This window comes from Perissodus microlepis, chromosome 5 (genome assembly GCF_051167445.1).
Source record: "Perissodus microlepis isolate ML-2025 ecotype Zambia chromosome 5, ASM5116744v1, whole genome shotgun sequence".
Taxonomy (NCBI): Eukaryota; Metazoa; Chordata; class Actinopteri; order Cichliformes; family Cichlidae; genus Perissodus; species Perissodus microlepis.
The window spans coordinates 3,770,388-3,791,042 of record NC_140465.1 but is presented as its reverse complement, the minus strand read 5'-3'; the positions used below and the strand labels follow the sequence as shown (position 1 = coordinate 3,791,042).

General features: G+C 40.2%; 1 protein-coding gene across 3 annotated transcripts in view; it reads left to right on the top strand.

Moving 5' to 3' along the window:
- The window catches only part of fbln2 (fibulin 2), a 68,297-nt gene that overhangs the window by 40,275 nt on the left and 7,367 nt on the right, over positions 1-20,655 (top strand). For 2 of the 3 annotated variants that reach the window (XM_084927429.1, XM_084927428.1), the window contains exons 7-14: positions 914-1,033; positions 5,771-5,872; positions 11,746-11,880; positions 15,089-15,226; positions 16,587-16,730; positions 17,797-17,925; positions 18,957-19,082; positions 19,800-19,916. In XM_084927429.1, coding sequence (XP_084783555.1) covers positions 914-1,033; positions 5,771-5,872; positions 11,746-11,880; positions 15,089-15,226; positions 16,587-16,730; positions 17,797-17,925; positions 18,957-19,082; positions 19,800-19,916 — 1,011 coding nt within the window. Of the gene's footprint in view, positions 1-913; positions 1,034-5,770; positions 5,873-11,745; positions 11,881-15,088; positions 15,227-16,586; positions 16,731-17,796; positions 17,926-18,956; positions 19,083-19,799; positions 20,653-20,655 lie in introns of those variants that run through there. The other variant, XM_084927430.1, reaches the window with a different exon arrangement.

Sequence of the window (20,655 nt, the reverse complement as noted above, 5' to 3'; positions counted from 1 at the left end):
AAATGATATCTTGAAAACTGTGGATGCTACACTGCTAACAAACAGACAAATGAATGCTTTGTGTATTTATTTTAGAAAAATGACACAGTGAGAGTGGTGTATAACAATCAGCCATGACATAAAAACCACACACCCACTGTGTCCATGACCTGTCAGGACATGGACACAGTGTCTCTGAGGTTCTTCAAGGACAGGTTAGGCTGTTTGGGATCACGTGAGTTTGAGAACCAGATAAACACTGTTTTTTTGAGCTGTTCCTCAAGTATTATTGCACAGCCATGAGCTGGTGTGGGGTTCTTGGGCTGCAACAGTGCTTAGGTGGGTGGTAGATGTAAAGTAACATTTACATGCATGTCAGGAACCAAGGTTCCAAGCACTGGACATAATGAGTTGTGTTAATTACTTCATTTGTCACATTATTTGAAATTCTGTGCCTGTCATATTTTGTTTGACCCTGTGCTACTTCAGTTTAAAAAAACTCCACGTGTTCAGAATTCACTGGCACGAGATGAGGCAGCTGCATAACAAAAAAAATCAAGTATTTTACTTCCACTAAAAGCTTAAATGCAGAAATCTCAGTAAGCTAATCTATGGTTGTGCTGTGGTTAAACCAACACCAGATTTGATCGCCATCATATTTATGGCCCTTGGGGAAAGATATTTAAAGAGGAGTATAAAAAATCCACCCATTACGACCTCAAATAAAAATGTTCATTTATTCATAGAACTCTCTCTGCTCCATAAAAGAGTATAATGACAAAAACACTCAGCATGGGTCAAATGATGTCTTGGAATATTGCTCGTTTTCAAATTTGCTGCATATATTAGAAACATTAAATGGTACGAATGCAGTAGCCTCGGTTAGCTGGACTGCTACATGTTTCTCACAGTCTGTGCTGTTGTTGTTCTGCAGTGAGCTTCAAGGAGGACAATGGACTGAGAGAAGTTGACGGTCCAGCTTTCTCCCCCACCACCACTACCACTAAAACTACTACAACCACCACCAGCTCCTTTAGCCTCAATCCATGTGCAGGTAATCTAAACACTGGACCACAAAGCAAATGACATCACTGGGACAAACTGTCTCGGAAAGCAGCTCTGATGTGCAGTGAGGTGGCTGTAAGTCAGGTGGTAGAGCAGGTCATCTAATCAGAAGGCTGGTGGTTCGATCCTGGGCTGCTGATACTAACTTCAAGTTGCTCTCTGATGCATTCATTGCAGTATTGAATGTATGTGAATGTTAGATAAAAAGCACTGCATAGAAAATGTGCTTGGGTGAAGAAAAGTGCTAAATAAGAATCGCTCCATTGGTAGAAACATCAACTGATCCCCAGAGAGCAGACACGATTGACCATAATCTGGAACATACATCTTGGTAACAGTGCTGTCAGGTGTTTTGTGGCGTGCAACAGTCTTTGATTAGTCTTTTGAGGAGAAGTCTTGGGCTCTTGGGCTCAAACGTACTCGCTGTGAGTTTGGTTCAAGGGTTAGAGCAACTGTCACCTGAACTGTAGCCCATATGAGGTAAACCCTGAATCAGCTTCATCAGTCAGGTTAAAGGTTAAATGTGTGTCACATTTTTTGCTATCTGGATCCTTTTTGCCACATTTCCAATAAGATATCAAAAACTGCATTGTAGTTGTTGTAGTTGTGTCTAACTTCTCTAAAGATTTTTCAGAAATTCTACTTTATTCTTAACTGAGACCCACAGGACGGCTATCACACATGTAGCATAATTAACTTGAGTAAGGCAATAGTCCAGGCAGGTCACACCCGTCTGTCATGTACTAATAAAAAAAGCTTCATAGTAGCTTTTTTTTTGTCTAATTCTGCAGCCGAGGGATAAAGAGTGGAAATGTGGTTGTAGGTGAGCATACGGTGTGGCTCCTCACACTGTGCACCTATGAAAGGACACTTTTTTGTAGGTGATGTCCATATGTTTTCCTGATGCTTCAATCTTTTTCTTGATTTCTTGTGTTAAAAGTTATTTTGTATAATATTAGATTTTCTGCATTCTGTGTAGCAGTGAAAATAAAATAAAAATATTGGGTTAGTAATCTGTCGCCTGTGTAACCTGGAGAGATGAATGCAAGCTGTTTTTATTGCATCCATACACACGACTTCCATTATTTCTGTCACGTTAATTTCAGTTGTAAGACAACATATTTTTTATTAGTGGGCATTTTTTGTATGTTATTTGTGTTTCACAGTCAGATTAAGCTCTTATTAAACCCCCAAAACAATGTAACCTCCTTTTTGGGTGTACCTAATCATTCAGCTAACTGGATAAACTGCTCCAGACATAATGAATGAGGCCAGCAAAGATATTAAAGGCAAATGCAAAAGTTGCAATGCAGATTTATGACAGGAGCTCAAAAACACAGCTCAAACAACTCGAGATGTAGGTCTATAAAGCAATAATGAAGTCTAATATAATATATTGGACCAATAAATGTTATAAATATACCAAAGTCAAAGAGAGAACATTTTCAGTCAACACAGCTGGCCTCTTATTTTATTCATAGATTTACTCAATATATCAATATCACCAATGTCAGAATATGAAACACGATTTTTGGCTCTGCTATGCTTCTCCACTGATCCCTTACTTGGCTCACATTTTCTGTTAGTCTTTGGACCCTGTGTGCTCTAAGCCTCTAAGCCATCATAAATGATGACCCAAGGAATCATATATATATATATATATATATATATATATATATATATATATATATATATATATATATATATATATATATATATATATATATATATATATATATATATAAGGGGTGCAATGATACACAAAATTCACGGTTCGGTTCGGTTCGATACTTTGGTGTCACGGTTCGATATTTTTTCGATACAAAAAAAAGTTCATGCTTTTTTAATTTGTCATTTATTAAAATTATAAATATATATTTTAACTCAAAAGTACAGTTTTTAAATTTAATGTTGCTGAAACAACAAAGTAATAAAAAATAAATCTATCTGATTGAGGAATCACTCATCTTTGGAAAAGAGTTTATTACAGAGAAATGGCTCTTTCCAAAATAAAAGCTATACTATACGCTTCTTCTGGGCTATATTCTCAGCAGCATATTAAACATATCAGGTCCCCATAAGGAGAATCATGTGCTAACGGCTGTCTAAATGACTCGGGTAAAGTTTGTAGCATGCGTGCTTGTTGTTTTTGTCTGTTTCCACTTGTCTTTGCACTGGGATGATGTTGGCGTAAATGTGCAGTCATATTCATTGTGTTCCCACTAGTGCTGTCAGCGTTAATCTGAAATGACGTTAACGCCACAACACGGCAAATCTCCGTTAACAAGCTACCGCGGATCGCCCCGTGCGTGGGGCTGGACGGCGTCAACACGTTAACGAGCAAACTGCGCTAACGCAGTAGTTCCCACCCATGTAATTGAGCATTGCGTGGCACATCCGACATACTGTTTTACTTTTGTCCATGACGCGCTTACCTTCAGGGTCATACTTCACATGAAGACCAAAATAGTTCCAAAGGCCACATCTGAATGAGGGTGGGGGAGGTTCAATTTGCCATGTTGCAACGAGCTTAGCTTCTGTCTTGCTAGCTTGTGCTGCGCTCAGTGGATCTGCGCTCGACAGTGCAGCCTAGGCGGAGTAGTCGAACGCAGATCCACTGAGAAATTTAAAGCAGGCTTAGGCTACAAAAAGATTTCCCAAGCCTTGAACATCCCACGGAGCACTGTTCAAGCAATCATTCAGAAATGGAAGGAGTATGGCACAACTGTAAACCTACCAAGACAAGGCCGTCCACCTAAACTCACAGGAAGAACAAGGAGAGCGCTGATCAGAAATGCAGCCAAGAGGCCCATGGTGACTCTGGACGAGCTGCAGAGATCTACAGCTCAGGTGGGGGAATCTGTCCATAGGACAACTATTAGTCCTGCACTGCACAAAGTTGGCCTTTATGGAAGAGTGGCAAGAAGAAAGCCATTGTTAACAGAAAACCATAAGAAGTCCCGTTTGCAGTTTGCCACAAGCCATGTGGGGACACAGCAAACATGTGGAAGAAGGTGCTCTGGTCAGATGAGACCAAAATGGAACTTTTTGGCTAAAATGCAAAACGCTATGTGTTGCGGAAAACTAACACTGCACATCACTCTGAACACACCATCCCCACTGTCAAATATGGTGGGGGCAGCATCATGCTCTGGGGGCGCTTCTCTTCAGCAGGGACAGGGAAGCTGGTCAGAGTTGATGGGAAGATGGATGGAGCCAAATACAGGGCAATCTTGGAAGAAAACCTCTTGGAGTCTGCAAAAAACTTGAGACTGGGGCGGAGGTTCACCTTCCAGCAGGACAACGACCCTAAACATAAAGCCAGGGCAGCAATGGAATGGTTTAAAACAAAACATATCCATGTGTTAGAATGGCCCAGTCAAAGTCCAGATCTAAATCCAATCGAGAATCTGTGGCAAGATCTGAAAACTGCTGTTCACAAACGCTGTCCATCTAATCTGACTGAGGTGGAGCTGTTTTGCAAAGAAGAATGGGCAAAGATTTCAGTCTCTAGATGTGCAAAGCTGGTAGAGACAGACCCTAAAAGACTGGCAGCTGTAATTGCAGCAAAAGGTGGTTCTACAAAGTATTGACTCAGGGGGCTGAATAATTACACACACACCACTTTGCAGTTATTTATTTGTAAAAAATGTTTGGAATCATGTATGATTTTCATTCCACTTCTCACGTGTGCACCACTTTGTGTTGGTCTTTCACGTGGAATTCCAATAAAATTGATTCATGTTTGTGGCTGTAATGTGACAAAATGTGGAAAAGTTCAAATACTTTTGCAAGCCACTGTATATATAATTCTTACATGTCAAAAACACATCCTGTAGGCTTAAAACAAAATCCAACACTAGCTCTGAACGGGTAGCCAGTGACATGGTGGATGTTAAGACGTTAAAGCTTTTTTTTAATATCCTTTATTTAAAAGTAAAAAATTTTCACTGAGTTTAAAATTTATTTTCCAAGAGAGACCTCGCCAAAATGTGTCCAAACATGTGTAATATGTGGTGAGAATGAGTTATGGCTTTATGTATGGTGGGGAAATGAACAAGCCATCACTTTCTAACTCTGTCTATAGAAGTCATATATTTCTGCTCTTACTAACACGATGTGTGTGAGCGCCTCCTGACTGCTCACAGGTAAAACATTCCAGAGTTACGACAGGTCAAAACAGGAAGAGCTGCCTCACAACATGTTTTCACTAATAAACTGATTAGTATTAGTTAATCTAAGCTTTCAGCAGCTTCATTAGCAGAATCCTAATCATGTCAATGGGAGATGAGCAAACCCTTAAGCTCGAAAGTCCAACTTCAAGTGAAAGCCTCCACTCCTTTAAAGTGTCTCTGTTAGCTATAAGAAGATCCTGATCGATGTATAGAGCGGCCTTCGCCGCTACAGAGCTTTAGAGGGGAATGTGTTGGTTAGAGATTGTGGGGAAACAGTTCCTGCCCATGCCTCTTTGTGACAGAGCTATTGAGCTGTTAAATAGGGAGAATTGATTCTGGTGTGTGACTGTGATGGCTCATGAGAGGCTCCTTCCAGCAGGGAGCAAATGATCAGTGTGCGGGAGGGAAGGTGGGGTCCATCGTAGCCTCGGGAGAGCAAGAGAACAGAGAAACAGTACAAAGATGAGAAACATAACTGCAAATGACTGCCCTGGAGGTGTAGCTGTGTGGAATGCAGAGACGACTGTAATCATGCTGCTTGTCTCTTGCAGACAATGGTGGCTGCAGTCAACAGTGTACGGCCGTGGCAGGCCGGGCTCGCTGCTCCTGCTTCCCGGGGTTCTCACTGATGACAGATGGATGGATGTGTGAAGGTAAGGGCCGCCGTGCTTTCTTGTCACATTACCATTGGCAGTAATTGGAGTGGTTCACAAAGCTCATATGTATCCCTTAAGCTGTCTCCCTCAAGCCTGGTTACCACAAGGTAACAAGCAACCTAACAGCAACAACAAACCCAGTGAATGCATAAAGGAACAAATATATACAGGCCGGATGACAGAGCTGCAGTGAAATGAAGTGTCTGTCCATAGGTCGGGGCACTTTTTAATTGGATTCAGTCACTCATGAAGGTCTCGTGATACTAAACAATGCATCAGCTGATTGGGCTCCCAATGTTAGGTGGTGGAAACTGTCGCCTCAAGCATGATTCAACCATAGCCAATTACTCTGTGGGAGCAGTTGTTGCAATATCACACACTACACACAGCATCTGTGTATGTACTCAGCTACCTTTCTTTCAGCATGTTTGTGTGGTAGCTCGGGACATTGGTAGGAGGTGCGAAATCACTAAAATTAACAAAGTGTGTGCTGGAAGTGCTGAGTCTGTTACCAGACAGGATAACACTCAAGATGAACAAGTACTACATTAAAGGAAGTGTTTTCCCTCCTATCATTTCATTCAGTGAGCAAAGTGAGCACTTTCTTTCCCTAAAGTGCTCCCACATGTGGACTTGTGGGTGGGCAACATTTAGTGCAGAGTGGAATGAAACAAAGCAAATACCATGACAGGTCATGATTGCGAGGGGGTGCTGAGGATTTGAAAGATATATAAGTAGACTGTGAAGTAACCTCTGGAGTACTTGCTGTTTATGCTTGGTGGGTGGGTAGGTGTGTAAAATGAACAAAAATATATTGTGCTGGAATGAAGTGCAAAATAAAGTATATGCTCATTTTGAATTTAATGCAAGCAGAACATTTCATAAAGGGGCTGAACTTATTTTTGGAGGTTATGGTCTCCAGGCTTTGTGGGCTAAAACTGGAGGGACCACCTGATTGGTTTCATCCCACAGTTCAAATATACATATGGTACGGGGATTGCACATTAGTGCACATGTCATGAGTTAGTTGCACATCTGTGAAGGAAACAGATGTTTCCTTCACATTTTTTCAGTGCATAAATGTGTTCAGGTTTTGAAGCAACATATGCTTCCATCTTTTTCAGGGCCATAGGAAAAGACTTGCTTATTTGTGCAAGGCAATGTCAAACCACCGTTTGCAACTATTAGAAGACTGCTGACATTAAAAAAGGAGGAACAGCTGAAATCTGTTATGAAGCAAAAGCACTGTTTTTAAAGAAGAGGTGATGCAACACAGAGGGTTTCATATGCTCTATCATTTTAATGGAATATAGACTTTAAATGATTTGCACATGATCCTGAGTGTTTTTGAAATGAGGGTGCATCAGACTGTGAAAGCACTGTGAAAGTATTAACACCTGGGATCATTTGCACTTTTCTGTAATTTGTTTAGCAAATGGAAGCACTTCCATCAGAAAACCTGTGAGTCGTCCCTTATTGAGACTGTTATATTTTAATTTGCAGGTTTACAGGGTAAATACAGCTGCTTTTCGTGATCTCGCTTTCAGCTGCATATGAATGTGAATAACTGGTAATATTTTAGCACACAGTTCTTCCCATGGAGATGTTTTTTTTAAGAAAAGACTGTTTTTAAGAGAAGGTTTTATGCACAACTTGAATGATACATGTGGTTCAGACAAATGAACATCCCAGGGGTGTACACCCATTCACACACACATGCACACACAGTTGGCTCCAGTGCATGTGGCTGACACCTTCACCCTTTTCTGAACTGGGACTAAACAAACCATTGAGGGCAGGACTGGATTTGTTTTGCATTCCTTCGAGTGTTTTGTGGAGATCGAAAGCTTACAGAGTTATTACTTGAATGATAACTATGGATGACATCCTCCACTAAATGTAATCATACCCCACTATGTTATCATCTCTGTGGTTGCATTGCTGCCATAATCTGGACACTTGCATGGTCAGGATTGTCTTTGTGGAAGATGACACTGATTGACCACAATGTCTTCTGAATCACAGTCCAATCTAGGCTAAAGGTAATCTCTAATCTGACTCTAATGTCATCATCCCATACAGACGTTCCTGGTGTTTCTCAAGGTTTAGGCAATATTTTAGTGTTTTTCTCAGACAATCAAGTCATTCAGTTTGCAACTGGGTTGTTTATGCCTGGAAAGGAATGTAAATGAAATTTACTTCAGTTTTATTTACATAGCACTGGTTTACAACAACTGTTACCTGAAGGGGGTTTATACTGAAAGGTAAAGACCATACAATACTTCAACAAACAGATGACCCCCTATGAGAATGCACTTGAAAACAGTGGGATGGGAAAATTCCCTTTTAACAGCAAGAAACCTCTGGTGGCTGGATGGGTTGAGGTGAAACTTTCTATTTTATAATTATAGAACAATTTAAGCAATGAGCTACCAGAGCCCCAAGAGTCCTGCTGACATATGTCTTTCATTTACTAGAGCAGCATTAGAAAAACTGAGGCGTACTGTTTCAGTCCTTTTTCATATATTAACATATTTCAGTAAAGACGAGTTTCACAGCTCTGACCCACTAACATCGACAACACTGAATCAAAATTATTGGCTTTATTTTCTGTCAGTGATCTTTTGGCTCATCAATTTATCATTTGCAGTGTCTGTACACAAAAACCTAGAAACTAAAGTTGCATCTGTGCAAATTGTAAAAGCCTGAAAAAAATACCCAAATTGCAGGTATACACACCTGAATGCATCCGTTCCACTCTGTGTGGTTTAGCTGCCTTAATTTTTCCGCTGTCACAGCCGACAGTGGAATCAGGCTGGCGGTGTGCAACTTTAACCTCCACGTTTAAAACTAATTCGGCAAATAAGCCAAGGCTGACTTCATTCACTGCAGCATGACCTTAAAAAAAAAAAAAAATAAATAAATAAATAAATACTTCATTGTCTGCTGGGTCAAGTGTGTAGGAAAAACTGTGTGTGTGTGTGTTCTCATCTGTGGTGCCTTTCGGACATCTCCCTGTCTCGCTCTTGATGGAATTCCTTTCAAACTGCTGTCTCCCTTGTCCATTCAACTAAGCATTTGTATTTCTCAAAAATAAGTTGTTTCCACCTTGTACTGGATCGCTTCACTGTGTAATGAGGCTGTCTCCACGGGGCAAGTCAGCAGAGGTGTAGGGACATTGAAGCATTAGGCCCGATTTCCTTTGCTTTTTCGGATTTGAATGACAAACTGGAAATAACGCTGGCCACCAGAGCGCTGTGGTGGAAGGAGACTTTCTGCACCACTGGCAATACGCAAACCTTGGAAACAGTCCTGTCTAACCCTGTGCTTGAAGGCCAGCAGTGCCCAGAGGAAGGGGTGGTCTATGAGCTCAGGAGGATTTTGCCCCTGGAAATATCCCTCCCTACAATATTCATAACAGATGTCTCTCAGTTGAGGAAGAAATTGAGACATTTGCAAAGATAGCTCGCAAACAAGAATTTGTCACCACTGCGCTGCTCAAGAAGGGAAAACTGTTAATTTTATTTAGACAAATGCATTTGCTGCAGCTCCACAGAGGGCTCATTTAATACCATAAAGTACGCTCTGAGCTGTGAGAGGTGATGAGGTGCAGTTTTATGAGGTTAACAGGAAAAAAGCTGCAGGATGTGACAAAGCCAGGTACACGCTGAAAACTTCAGATCTGTGTTTTTACTCCTGCCTGTGGGAAGGTGTTGTAAGGCACACAGTTTATTCAAATTCCCCACGGCAAAAACTTTGAAAGTCGACAAAGACTTTTCAAAAAGGGATTGCTGGCACTCAAACACACACACGGGGAGCACAGGAGAATATGTTCCCTCTTGTTCCAGATTTTTGTTTTCTCCAGCATATTTTGTACAACACCTTTTTTGTCTGGTTCCCTGTGGAATGCACCATATTTTGGGGTGATCTTCAAATGTGGATGGCTGCCACACACAAACAAACACACATACACACACACAATAATCCCAGCGTTACCCTATCAGTACATCCAACTAATCGGCCTCGCATGTGATGCATGATAAGGGAATGCAGCCGTTTGATAAAGACGAGCCACGACAGAGCGGCGATCCACTGTCTCAGCACAAGGCCACCGCTGTCATAAATCAACAGCGCCTGTTTACTGGCTGCTGCACAGTTTGACTGATAAAGATTTAAAGGCTCTCAACTGTTTTTTCATTTCACACAAACACGCTTAACAAGCAAAATATCATGTAGCTTTTGCCAAGACCTGTTATTTTCAATTTGACTTCTTCAAAGTCAAATATTACAAAGGAACAAACAAAACTCAACTTGGTCATCTATTGGCCACATGCTGCAGTAAATAGACACATTTTTAAAGGTTATCTTTCAAGTAAAGCTTGTTTATTCCAGGTGTTCCAGTTTGAAGACATTTAAATTATTACCTCTAAAAAGAGGTGGATGTTAACCGAACCCTGACCTTAACCTTAAACCTTTAAAGGTAGCTGATGAGCTGGTGGATGTTAACCCTCTGAGGTCTAAGTCATGAGTGGTGATAACCTCGGCTGTAGCCCTAAAGGCTGGAGAAAGGACAAACAGCCTTTTTTGGGGGGGGGAATTGAAATTTTTGTCTTGCGTGTTAGTTACACAAACAATTTTCTTTGTTTTTTGCCCAAACTTGGGAGAACAATTTAAAAAGAAGAAACATTACATATGTAGATTGCACAGCATTAGAATGAGTGCCATCCAGTGATAACTGGGAATTTAGGGGGTTAAGAGACCGATAGATTAATAAAGTTCTTATAATGAGGTTGTCTGGGGTGGTGGAAGGATAAAATTAAATTATAGGATAATAATGTGTTAGATTTATGACATACCTACCTACAATGCACCGTGATGGCCACCTCCCTACAAAAGTAACAGCAGGAATACAGCTGAGTTAATAGATTATTGGTTCATTTAGGTTTATAAAGTTTATAAAGATTGCTATTTTTTGCAGTTAGTGTCTGCCTAGCACACATGGACATCACCAAATGCTCCATTTCCTCCCCTGAGATGCTGAGCTAGGCGTTTACTGCAGCTGCCTTCATTTTCTGCTTGGTTGTGGGTCTCTTTGCATTCAATTTTTTCTTAAGTACCTGAAAAGCATGCTCTGTTGGGTTGAGAAAAGATGAATGACTTGGCCACTGATTAATATCCAAATTATTTGCCCTGAAAACAATCTTGCTTTTGCAGAACGCTTTGGCTCATTATCCATTTGGACTGTGAAGGAATTTGCAATTAATTTAGCAACATTTGGCTGAATCTGAGCAGAGTGCACACCTGTACACCTAAAAATTCAGCTTACTACTTCTATCATCATCATAATCAAGAAACACCAGACCCATGCCATAACATTGCCTTCACCATGTTTGACAGATGATGTGGTATTCTTCAAGCTAAGGCCTGTTTCTCTCCGTCTACATACTTTTCTCTTCCAATTATTCTGGTAGAAGAGCCTCTGTTTGTTGTTTTTGAAGTATTAATGAGCTCAGCTGTACATTTCACTGCAACTCTTGGTTTTTAGCTGGAGCACTGAATGACTTTCATGCCTGAGGCTTCCCAGCTAGATGGTTTTCATGTAAGCAAAAGCAAAAACTTGTAATTTCCTGTTCTGCCACAAATTCTTACGCATAAGAGAGACTTTTCATTTGAAGTTTTGCTGCTGTCCATCTGTTGCCAACTCACTGAGCTCGATCTCTGTGACACTCGGAGAGCCTGAGCACGGGGGCAAAATTATGCACGAGACCCGTCCATCAGCAAGCTCACCTCCACATCATATTCTTGCACCCCCTGTTATCTTCCCTCCCTCCCTCTGTCTCACACACAGTCACCATTGTCTTTTTCTGCAGATGTGGATGAGTGCGTGACTGGTGCCCACAGTTGCAAGCCCAGCCAGCGCTGCGTGAACACAGTGGGTTCATTTGTGTGCGAGCTGCAGGTCACTTGTCCTGCTGGTCACCAGCTGCGGAACAGTCTTTGCGAGGGTGAGTTCATTGATCCTGATGTGTTTCATTAAACCAATTTACCCAGCAGTCATTTCCAGAGCCTCTGAAATAGCTGGTGGAAATTATGTCTTCTTCAATATAATATGCAGGATTTTTTTTTATTTTCAGGATGATTTGGTTTTGTAAAAACAAAAGCAAGGACAGTGATATAAAAGCAAAATCACTTGACCCAGCTGTCTTAACTAATTATAGACCAATCTCAATCTTCTTTTTATGAATGAGTAATTCAAGATCATCTGCAGAGGAATTGGTTTGTTTGAAGAGTTTCACAGTTCAGAATTCATCATAGTGCAGAAACAGCACCAGTGAAGGCTACAAATGCTCTTCTTATGGTCTCTGATCACTATGTATGTGATAACTATATTTTACTACAGAGATAAGACCTCTCTGTATTAAAGGTATTAAAGGTACGGCACTGCAGTCTGTTTAATAGACTCCAATTTGTTCGTGTAAATGGGGAGTCTTCCTCTCACGCTAAGGTTAATCACGGAATTCCACAGGGTTCAATGTTGAGAGCAATATTTACATTATACATGCTTCCCTTAGGCAGTATTATTGGAAGGCATACATTTTCAGTGCCATTCAGATGACCTCTAATTTCCTGCTTCTAAATTCAGATAAAACTGAGATTGTTGTACTCAGCCACACAATCAGGTGCCATCTTAAAGACCTCATAGTATCATATCACACCAATACAGCACTTTGCTCTCAGACTGCTGGTTTACTTGTGGTTCCTGGGGTATTTTAAAAGTAGAATGGGCAGGGCCTGCAGCTTTCGGACCCCTCTTCTGTAGAATTAGTTCCTAGCTTGCATTTGGGAGTCAGACAAGATTAAGTTTACAGTAAAACTTTCCTTTGGAATAAAGTCTACAGTTAGAGCTGGCTCCGATGATCCGGAACCACCCCTTAGTTCTGCTGCAATAGGCCCAGGCTGCTGAGGGCTTGATGCACTCAGCATCTCTCATTTCTTTTCACTTAGCAGCTACACATCAAGAATACAACAATACAGCAAGTGCTGTAGCCATTTACAGCACGAACAACAAAAAGCAAGGGAGTTTTACTAAAGAAAATACTTTGTTTAAACTAGCATTGGTGAGCCATATTTCTTACAGTTTAATGTAGTTATTGTGAAGCTGTAGAAATTTCAGCATCAATGTCATATATTTAATAAAGGCTTGTGTACAGAGGCTGACAAAAACTGCCTTGTGTATAGGGAGTCAGCTTCATTTAAACATTAAATTATGAGACACTAAAAATAAAAATTACACAAAGAAAGTTACAGGAATCTCATTACAGATGTGAAGAAAATAATTTGAAATCTTTTGACATTTTGAATATTAACGATACTCCATTTAAACATTTCATCGAACACATATTTATGTGTGTCAAGGTATAGCTGCTGTCTTCTTATTGTGAGATTTCCTCTGGTGTAATTCCACATCTTGGCACTTACCTTTGGCTGGGGTTCGTGTTTGCGTTGGAGTGTGGGACTCACTGTTGCCACTTTTTCAGAAATTTTAAGAGGGTCCAGAAACAAGAAGCAAGCAAGTCCAGCATGCTGGCTCAAACTGAGGCAGTATATCATTGATTCACACACAAGCCATTCTGGTCCTATTGTTTGTCACCTCCTCCTCTCTACTGATCTTTTTAGCGGTATTACTGAAAACACATATTATTGGAAATCCTTTGGGGGTCATAAATCCATGAATACAAGACTGCAGTGTACTGTAGTGCATCATTATTAATGCAATAGGTGCTGCTGCTGTTGTACTGTCCTAGATCCTTGTTTCCTCACTTATTTAGATCAAATTAACACTAGTGATGTAGAAATATGCAAAAATCATTTTCACTGCAACATTCCTGCCATACTTTGTCAACTGCATCTTAAAGGAGACTAAATACATTCACTGAGTATTAGTCACATTGGTATGCAGCATATACTCACAGACAGTGTGCAAGCCTGCATCAACCAAAATAATTACAAGATATACACAAGACTGACGGTAGCATTATGTTGTATTTTATGTATTCTGTGTTGTGTATGTCGGGCAACAGCCTGTCTAAACTGAATAATACCACACCCCTAATTTGGCTGTTGTTTTTATTGTCCTTCATTAGCTCGTATAGCGTTAGCTAGCTAGCTCTAAATTAACAATGCTCTGGGGTTTTGGTGATGGTTATTTCATTAGCTAATGCAATAATTTGAAAATGGCCAGCTTATTTATTAGACTGTTTGGGTATCATATGATCCATGTCTTGCAAATGGTCTATGTCAGCATAATAGCGAGCGCTAACATAAGCCAGAATAAATACAGTTCTGGGTGGATTTAATCCCAACCGAACTGTCCCTCTGTGATTCAAGTGCTTGCATACCTTTAAAACTTTTGACTTTACCTACGTGTCAACTTAAAGGGTTGTTCTGGTATGTTAATAGGTAAATATTTCATATCAAGGATTTGTTCAAACAACATGACAACATCTTTGACTACTTTTAATACAAAAACAATTACCCAAAGTCACCTAATTTAGGCTCACTCAGCAAATTGTCATAAGACAGGAAGTTCATGTTTCCTTGGCCCAAACAGTAAAGTGTGGGTTTAAGCAGATACCAAGGTTCAATATGTTACAAGATAATCAACCAAAGAGCAGGATTGGTGGTGCTGCACTTTGAAGCTCATGTGACTCGTATCACAGAGGACTAATCAGTATAAGCATAACATGAAGGTAGTATCTAGTCAACCATCCAGCAGGCAAAAAAAGTAATTAGTTATATGAAAGCAGTGACAGAATGTTGGAAGAGTATCCCTCTGATATTAACAACAGAGAAAAGTCAAATTAAGACCTGCTCAGAGGACCCAGGATAAAATGAACTACTTGCGGCATGAAAAAAAAGAAAAAACTCTCATATTCCTCATGAGATTCAATAACTGTCATTTAAGTTCTGTTCAACTTCTGTTAATTGCAGAGTCGAATCAAGCGATGTTTTCATTGAATTCTTCCCTCCAGTTAAACACTGACAGAGTCAAAGTGTCTGTAAATGTTCTGTGCTTGAGTCACAGTGCCCCCTGCTGTACTACTAACAGCCTGAGAGCTCGAGCTAAATTTACAGAGCCTCTTGTAACAGAATAATGCATTGAGAGATTGCTTTGTGCAGATAAACTAATGCAAATCTATTCCTTCTTTACAGACATTGATGAGTGCATGATGAGAACTCATAACTGTGGCATGGGCTTTGTGTGTGAGAATACAGTGGGCTCTTTCCTGTGTAATCCCAAACAGAAGTGCATCAGTGGCTTCACACAGGACTCTCATGGCAACTGTATTGGTAAGAGACTGTCCATACTCTCCAGGCTGGGTAGCATTACATCCTAACTCAGGACCAGTAAACAGCTGATAGAGTTGGTCCTATTCTTTGTAAGGACAAATCTTAAGCAAAATGAGCCTCTTTAGCAGAGCCATCCATCAAACTTACTCTGCATTGTGCCTGTGTCTGTGTGTTTTTCCATGCTGCAGTACTACTCGGACTCTTGATATTTAACCGTCTTTTAACCAGGCTTTAAATATCTTGATATTTCTTAAGAGTTTCAAACTAAAAGATTTTAAATCAAGTGTCTTTTCTTCATTTTTGCATTACAGTTATTGTGTTATGTAAAGCTTTCTGAGTGTTCCAAATAGGTGAAAGGGGGGTTAAAAGGGAGCAAGTGTTAACCAAAGTAAGAACATACACCTAACCTCCGATGGCGTTGCTGGTGACTGATATCAAGAGATTGCTAACATGGGTCTTTTGGGGCAGTGATTATGCACAACAATACGTTTGATCAGTCTATGTATAGTAAAGTCATCTTTCTGACACAGTTTACACACATGATAAGACACAGTGGTCCATGAGTGGTAAAAGCTCTTACCTCTGCCGAGCACTTTATGCAATGAGCTCACTTCTGTATCTGTTTGATAGGAAGGCTACCCAAAAACGTATGGATTTGCATTTACTTCTTAATTCTTGATTCTTTAATTCTTGTGAGTCTTGTGAGAGTAATGTAACAGAAGTGACATATTCTGGAGTTAGCATTAGGGTTGGTGAAAGCGCTGATGATGACTTAGCCCTCAGAGCATTAAGCTGAGCTCACCACTGGATTCAGGAATTTTTTTAAAGGATTCTTTATCATAGCAAGATGTCACGCTGTATCTGTGAAAAAGTATTTGACAACACTTCAGATTTTCTCTTGTTCCTGAGCTCACTTCAACACAAATCACTGTACTAACACAAAGATTAAACAAAATGTAATCCAATTTTCTTTAGATTACTTGCACTTTTCTCAGTACCATGCAGGGCAACATCACTGCAAAATGAGCGAAACATAATATTCACCTCTGGGTGCTCCTGATGTCATAAAACTGCCCCGTGTACCTCGGCTGATCTACAGCCAAAGCAGAGCAAGTAATCATCAGTGGTAATGTCTCCCTGCAGATGACTGCACATACATCACAGATCTGTTACTGAGGGTGGGAGGATTTTCTCTGTATGTATTATTGTAGGGTCTACCTTACAATATAAAGCACCTTGAGAAGACTGTTGGTGTGATTTGGTGCTGTATAAATAAAATTGAATTGAAGTAATCTTAAGTCTATCAGGATTGATCCTCCACGCAGTCACAGCTTCATTCTTGATCTTTTTGACTCTGCAGATATAAACGAGTGCAGCAGCCTGAGTGAGCCCTGCAGTTCAGGCTTTAACTGTATCAATACTGTTGGCTCCTACACGTGCCAGAAGAAGATTGTGATGTGTAGCCATGGTTACCACGCCAGCCCTGCTGGAGCCAAGTGTGTTGGTGAGGTTTAGCACAACATGCACCACTCACACAGGAGGATGGTGTTGTGGAAAGGTGTGAATGAAAGCACTGATGGCCCTGTTGTTGACTAAGACACAGGTTCAATCGATTAGATACAACCAGAAAAAATGCAAGAGTGAATATTATTTATGATCACTTCTATTCTTTCAGTTAAAGGTCATCGTACAGTTGTGGCACAAGAGTTTTTCTAAAAGACCATGCATCAATGTTCTCACTCAGTTGCTGCTTTGGTACTCAAAACTGCTCAAAAAGACAGACTTAAAATGAGAACAACTAAATCTTGTTCAGCTTACATGCAGTTCTTAAATGGTGTCAAATCATGCTTCATTTAATTGTATTCTTATAAATGACAATGCAAGCACTGAGTGATTTGTTTGATCAAGATGTCGATGAGCAAGAGGAAATGTCGCCGCCAAGAGTGCATTTCCTGACCAGGGTCACAAAGAGGGTGCTGTATCAGAAACCTCCTTGTGACTTTACTTTGGTCGCAAGCAGATTGCAGTCGTTGCCTGTGCTGTATGTTGAAGACGCCGACTTGTCTGCAAACATTTGCCATTTACTCTACCATAGTAGTGATTCTGTATTGAATAGATCCAGTTTTAGCTCCCATCCCACTGGCCTGCCGGTGTCCCTGCCATTTAAAATCTTGCTTCCTTCACACCACTCCCCCATATTTTTAAAAGTATTACACACAAATAAGGAAACTGACTAATTAAGCTTTATTGTGCCCATTTTCTGAAACACTCACTGGTTCCCTAAACTAACCCTAAGTGGTCTGTAATTGTTGTTTTTAATAAATTGTTCTCCCAAGAAAATATTTATTCTGATACACACCAACAATTATTTTCCAAAATAATTTAAAAATAGAAATCATTTTAAAAACATAAATAACAAAATAATAATACCCAGAGAGTGAGAACATTGATGCCTGGTCTTTTTGTACTGTCTGGCCCTGTAACAAGCCTTAGCTGTGTTTAAGTTATACCCTCTCGGGTGCTCAGTGGGTCACTGTTGAAGTGCTTCATCTTTCTTTCTGCCTGCGTAGACACTGACGAGTGTCAGATGGGGACGCACCGCTGTGGAGTGGGCCAGATCTGTCACAACCTCCCCGGCAGCTACCGCTGTGACTGCCAGACAGGCTACCAGTATAACGCCTTACGCAAAGTCTGCACTGGTACGTATCACTGTGTGACGTCTGCAAAGTGAAGATGTTCAGACTGAAGGTTCACTTTATCGAGCACTTTATGAAACCAGAGAAGCTATGGGTGCAGAGGTCCGCTCACTGAGTTTTTCTGTTATGATGTCAGATTTGACCAAATTGGGTTGGATAACACTTTCTACACTTTCAGCCTATCATTTGTAAAAAATGCTTATTATTTGTGGATTTCAATTCTTGGACGAAACATAAAGTATATTTATTCCTGATATTCTCATAATCCTCATAATTATTAATTGTCAGCAGATTAGACATGCAACCGTCCAGTCTCCAGGCAGATGTCAGCAAGCAGGCTTAAATGTTCTAAAGAGTACGAAAGCAGAACTCAGCTGATATTTTACACACTGTAATTTTACGAGAGCTGTGTATAAGCAAATCTCAATGAACTGAAGCAACGTTATAAAAAAGAATATGAGAGACTATTAAAGTGATGTAGAAAATGATTACTTGAAGTTATTGTTGTTAAAGATGGTTCTACAAGGTACTGAATCATGGGATGTACCTAGTTTTTTACTCACTGTTTCTGCATTTTGCTCCATTTTTTGTTAAATAAATAATGACATGGTAAAATGAACGGGATTTTGAACTATGTAACTGAAATTGAATTGATCTGAATTTAACTGAACAAATTGTGAAGAATTAGCCAATAATATTTAACATTGAGTGTTTATTTTAAGAAAGTCATATTTAACTGGGTTTTATTTTCAGGAAATTGGAGTGTATGCTGTAGTTACTTCAATGTTGACCTAATATGTTATTTTTTTAGTTTTTGTTGTCGTGTATTACAATTGTGTGTATTCCTATTCATCAAAAGTCCCACGCAATAGGTGTTTGGACAAACCTTAAGCTTCTGAGAGGCAGCCAATCAGAAGAAAGCTGGCTTAAAAGAGGGATGGCCTTCAAGGGAAGCTCATCGAGTATGTGTGTTGAGTCCTTGGTGGGCCTCAAGGCTATCTGCTGCCTAATAGCTCCTGTTTTTGTACTGACAGATGTAAATGAGTGCTGGCGCTATTCTGGCAGGCTCTGCGCCCAGAAGTGTGAAAACACCCCAGGCTCCTACCGCTGCTCATGCACAGCTGGCTTCTCCCTCGCATTCGACGGCAAGAACTGCGAAGGTAAGCTAGACAGCTTGTTCCTCTGACATATTGAAAATTTAAATGCCACCTTGTTTAGGCAGACCGTCTTATTTTTCATGAAGAACTTAAATCACAGAGGCGAGCCTCCGGGGACAACATCAGCATCAAAAGGCAAAAGCAGTCTTTGCACAGACTTTGGAGATTAAGTATATTGATGAGAAACTGTTTATGTCTCCTTTGTAAGTCACTGTTATCAATAAAGACTATTTTCCGTTGGCATTTAATTTAGTCTCCATCTCTGGGATAAGAGTAATAATAATAGTTTCCTGGTTCAGGTGCTGTCAGTCGTCAGCATGCTGGAGATGTGACTGTGCTTCAGAGAGCAAAGCCGATCATGATTCACGTTATGTCCAGCTTGTCACAGACGTGACTGAAGGAACTTAATCCAGATGTAAATGTTTCTGTTCCAAAGGTGAAGCTTAGCGTTCATCGAGGTTTATAGATAAACGCTTGTCTGAAGGATATCATTAGGTTTTGATTATCGCTTTTAAGATTGATTTTTTTCAAGTTACTTGTCTTGAACAAAGTGTCTTGGATAAATGACTAGAGCAGCAAAGGTGTTTGGGGAGGCAGCAACATTACAACATATACATACAAATATTTGGTTTTTTTTCTAACTCCTAACATACAGCTTGCATAAATATTTACACGTTTATGTCTAATTTTATGATTGTATTTTTTTGTTTCTGTGCTCAGATACAAATGAGTGTGACCAAAACCCTTGTAGCCAGGAGTGTGCCAACATCTATGGCTCATATCAGTGCTATTGTCGCCCAGGCTACTACCTGAAAGATGATGGGCACACCTGTGAAGGTATTTTCTTCCAAGGTTGCCAGTGTGGTAGAAACACTTCAGAGAGATCGATGGAGACCTCAGTCCAGCATACTGCTCTATTCCTACAGTTTTTGTGATTTACAGTCAACACATTTAGACACATCTAATCAGATACACGTGTGAAATTTAATAAATAGTTACCCATGAATTCAGACACTTATGATTTACTCAGTCAGAGAGTTGTGAACCTCAGCTGCATTTACTGAAGTGTTTCTATTATCCAAAACCATACACAGACTGCACTTACATATATAATACACTATAGCTGCATTATAGTGGTTTACACAGTTGCTGGTTCAACTCCTGCTGAAGACACACATCCTTTTTGGGGTTGTGTCAGGAAAGCCAACAACAGAAAAACGTGCTTCAAATGATGAATACATAGAACACCTTTAAAATTAGACTGTCGTTCTCTTGCTGTTAGTTTCACAGTAGAGAAATCGGATGAGTGATGTATGAAATCAGACAGGACAATCAATACCAAAATAACCTACCCAGGAACGGTTTTCTATAAAACAGAGGTAAATGTGTTGGTATAAATTTCCCATAAAAGGGGCTGATGTTCCAGCTCCAGAGAACTTCTCCTGATGCCAAGTTGTAGTTGATGTTCCACATAAAATATACACACAATGCTCGAGATGAAGCTGAAAAGCCCGACTGCTTTTGAACCTTTCTTTCCTCACAGTTTAATCACAGTGACGAGATGTGCATGTGTGTG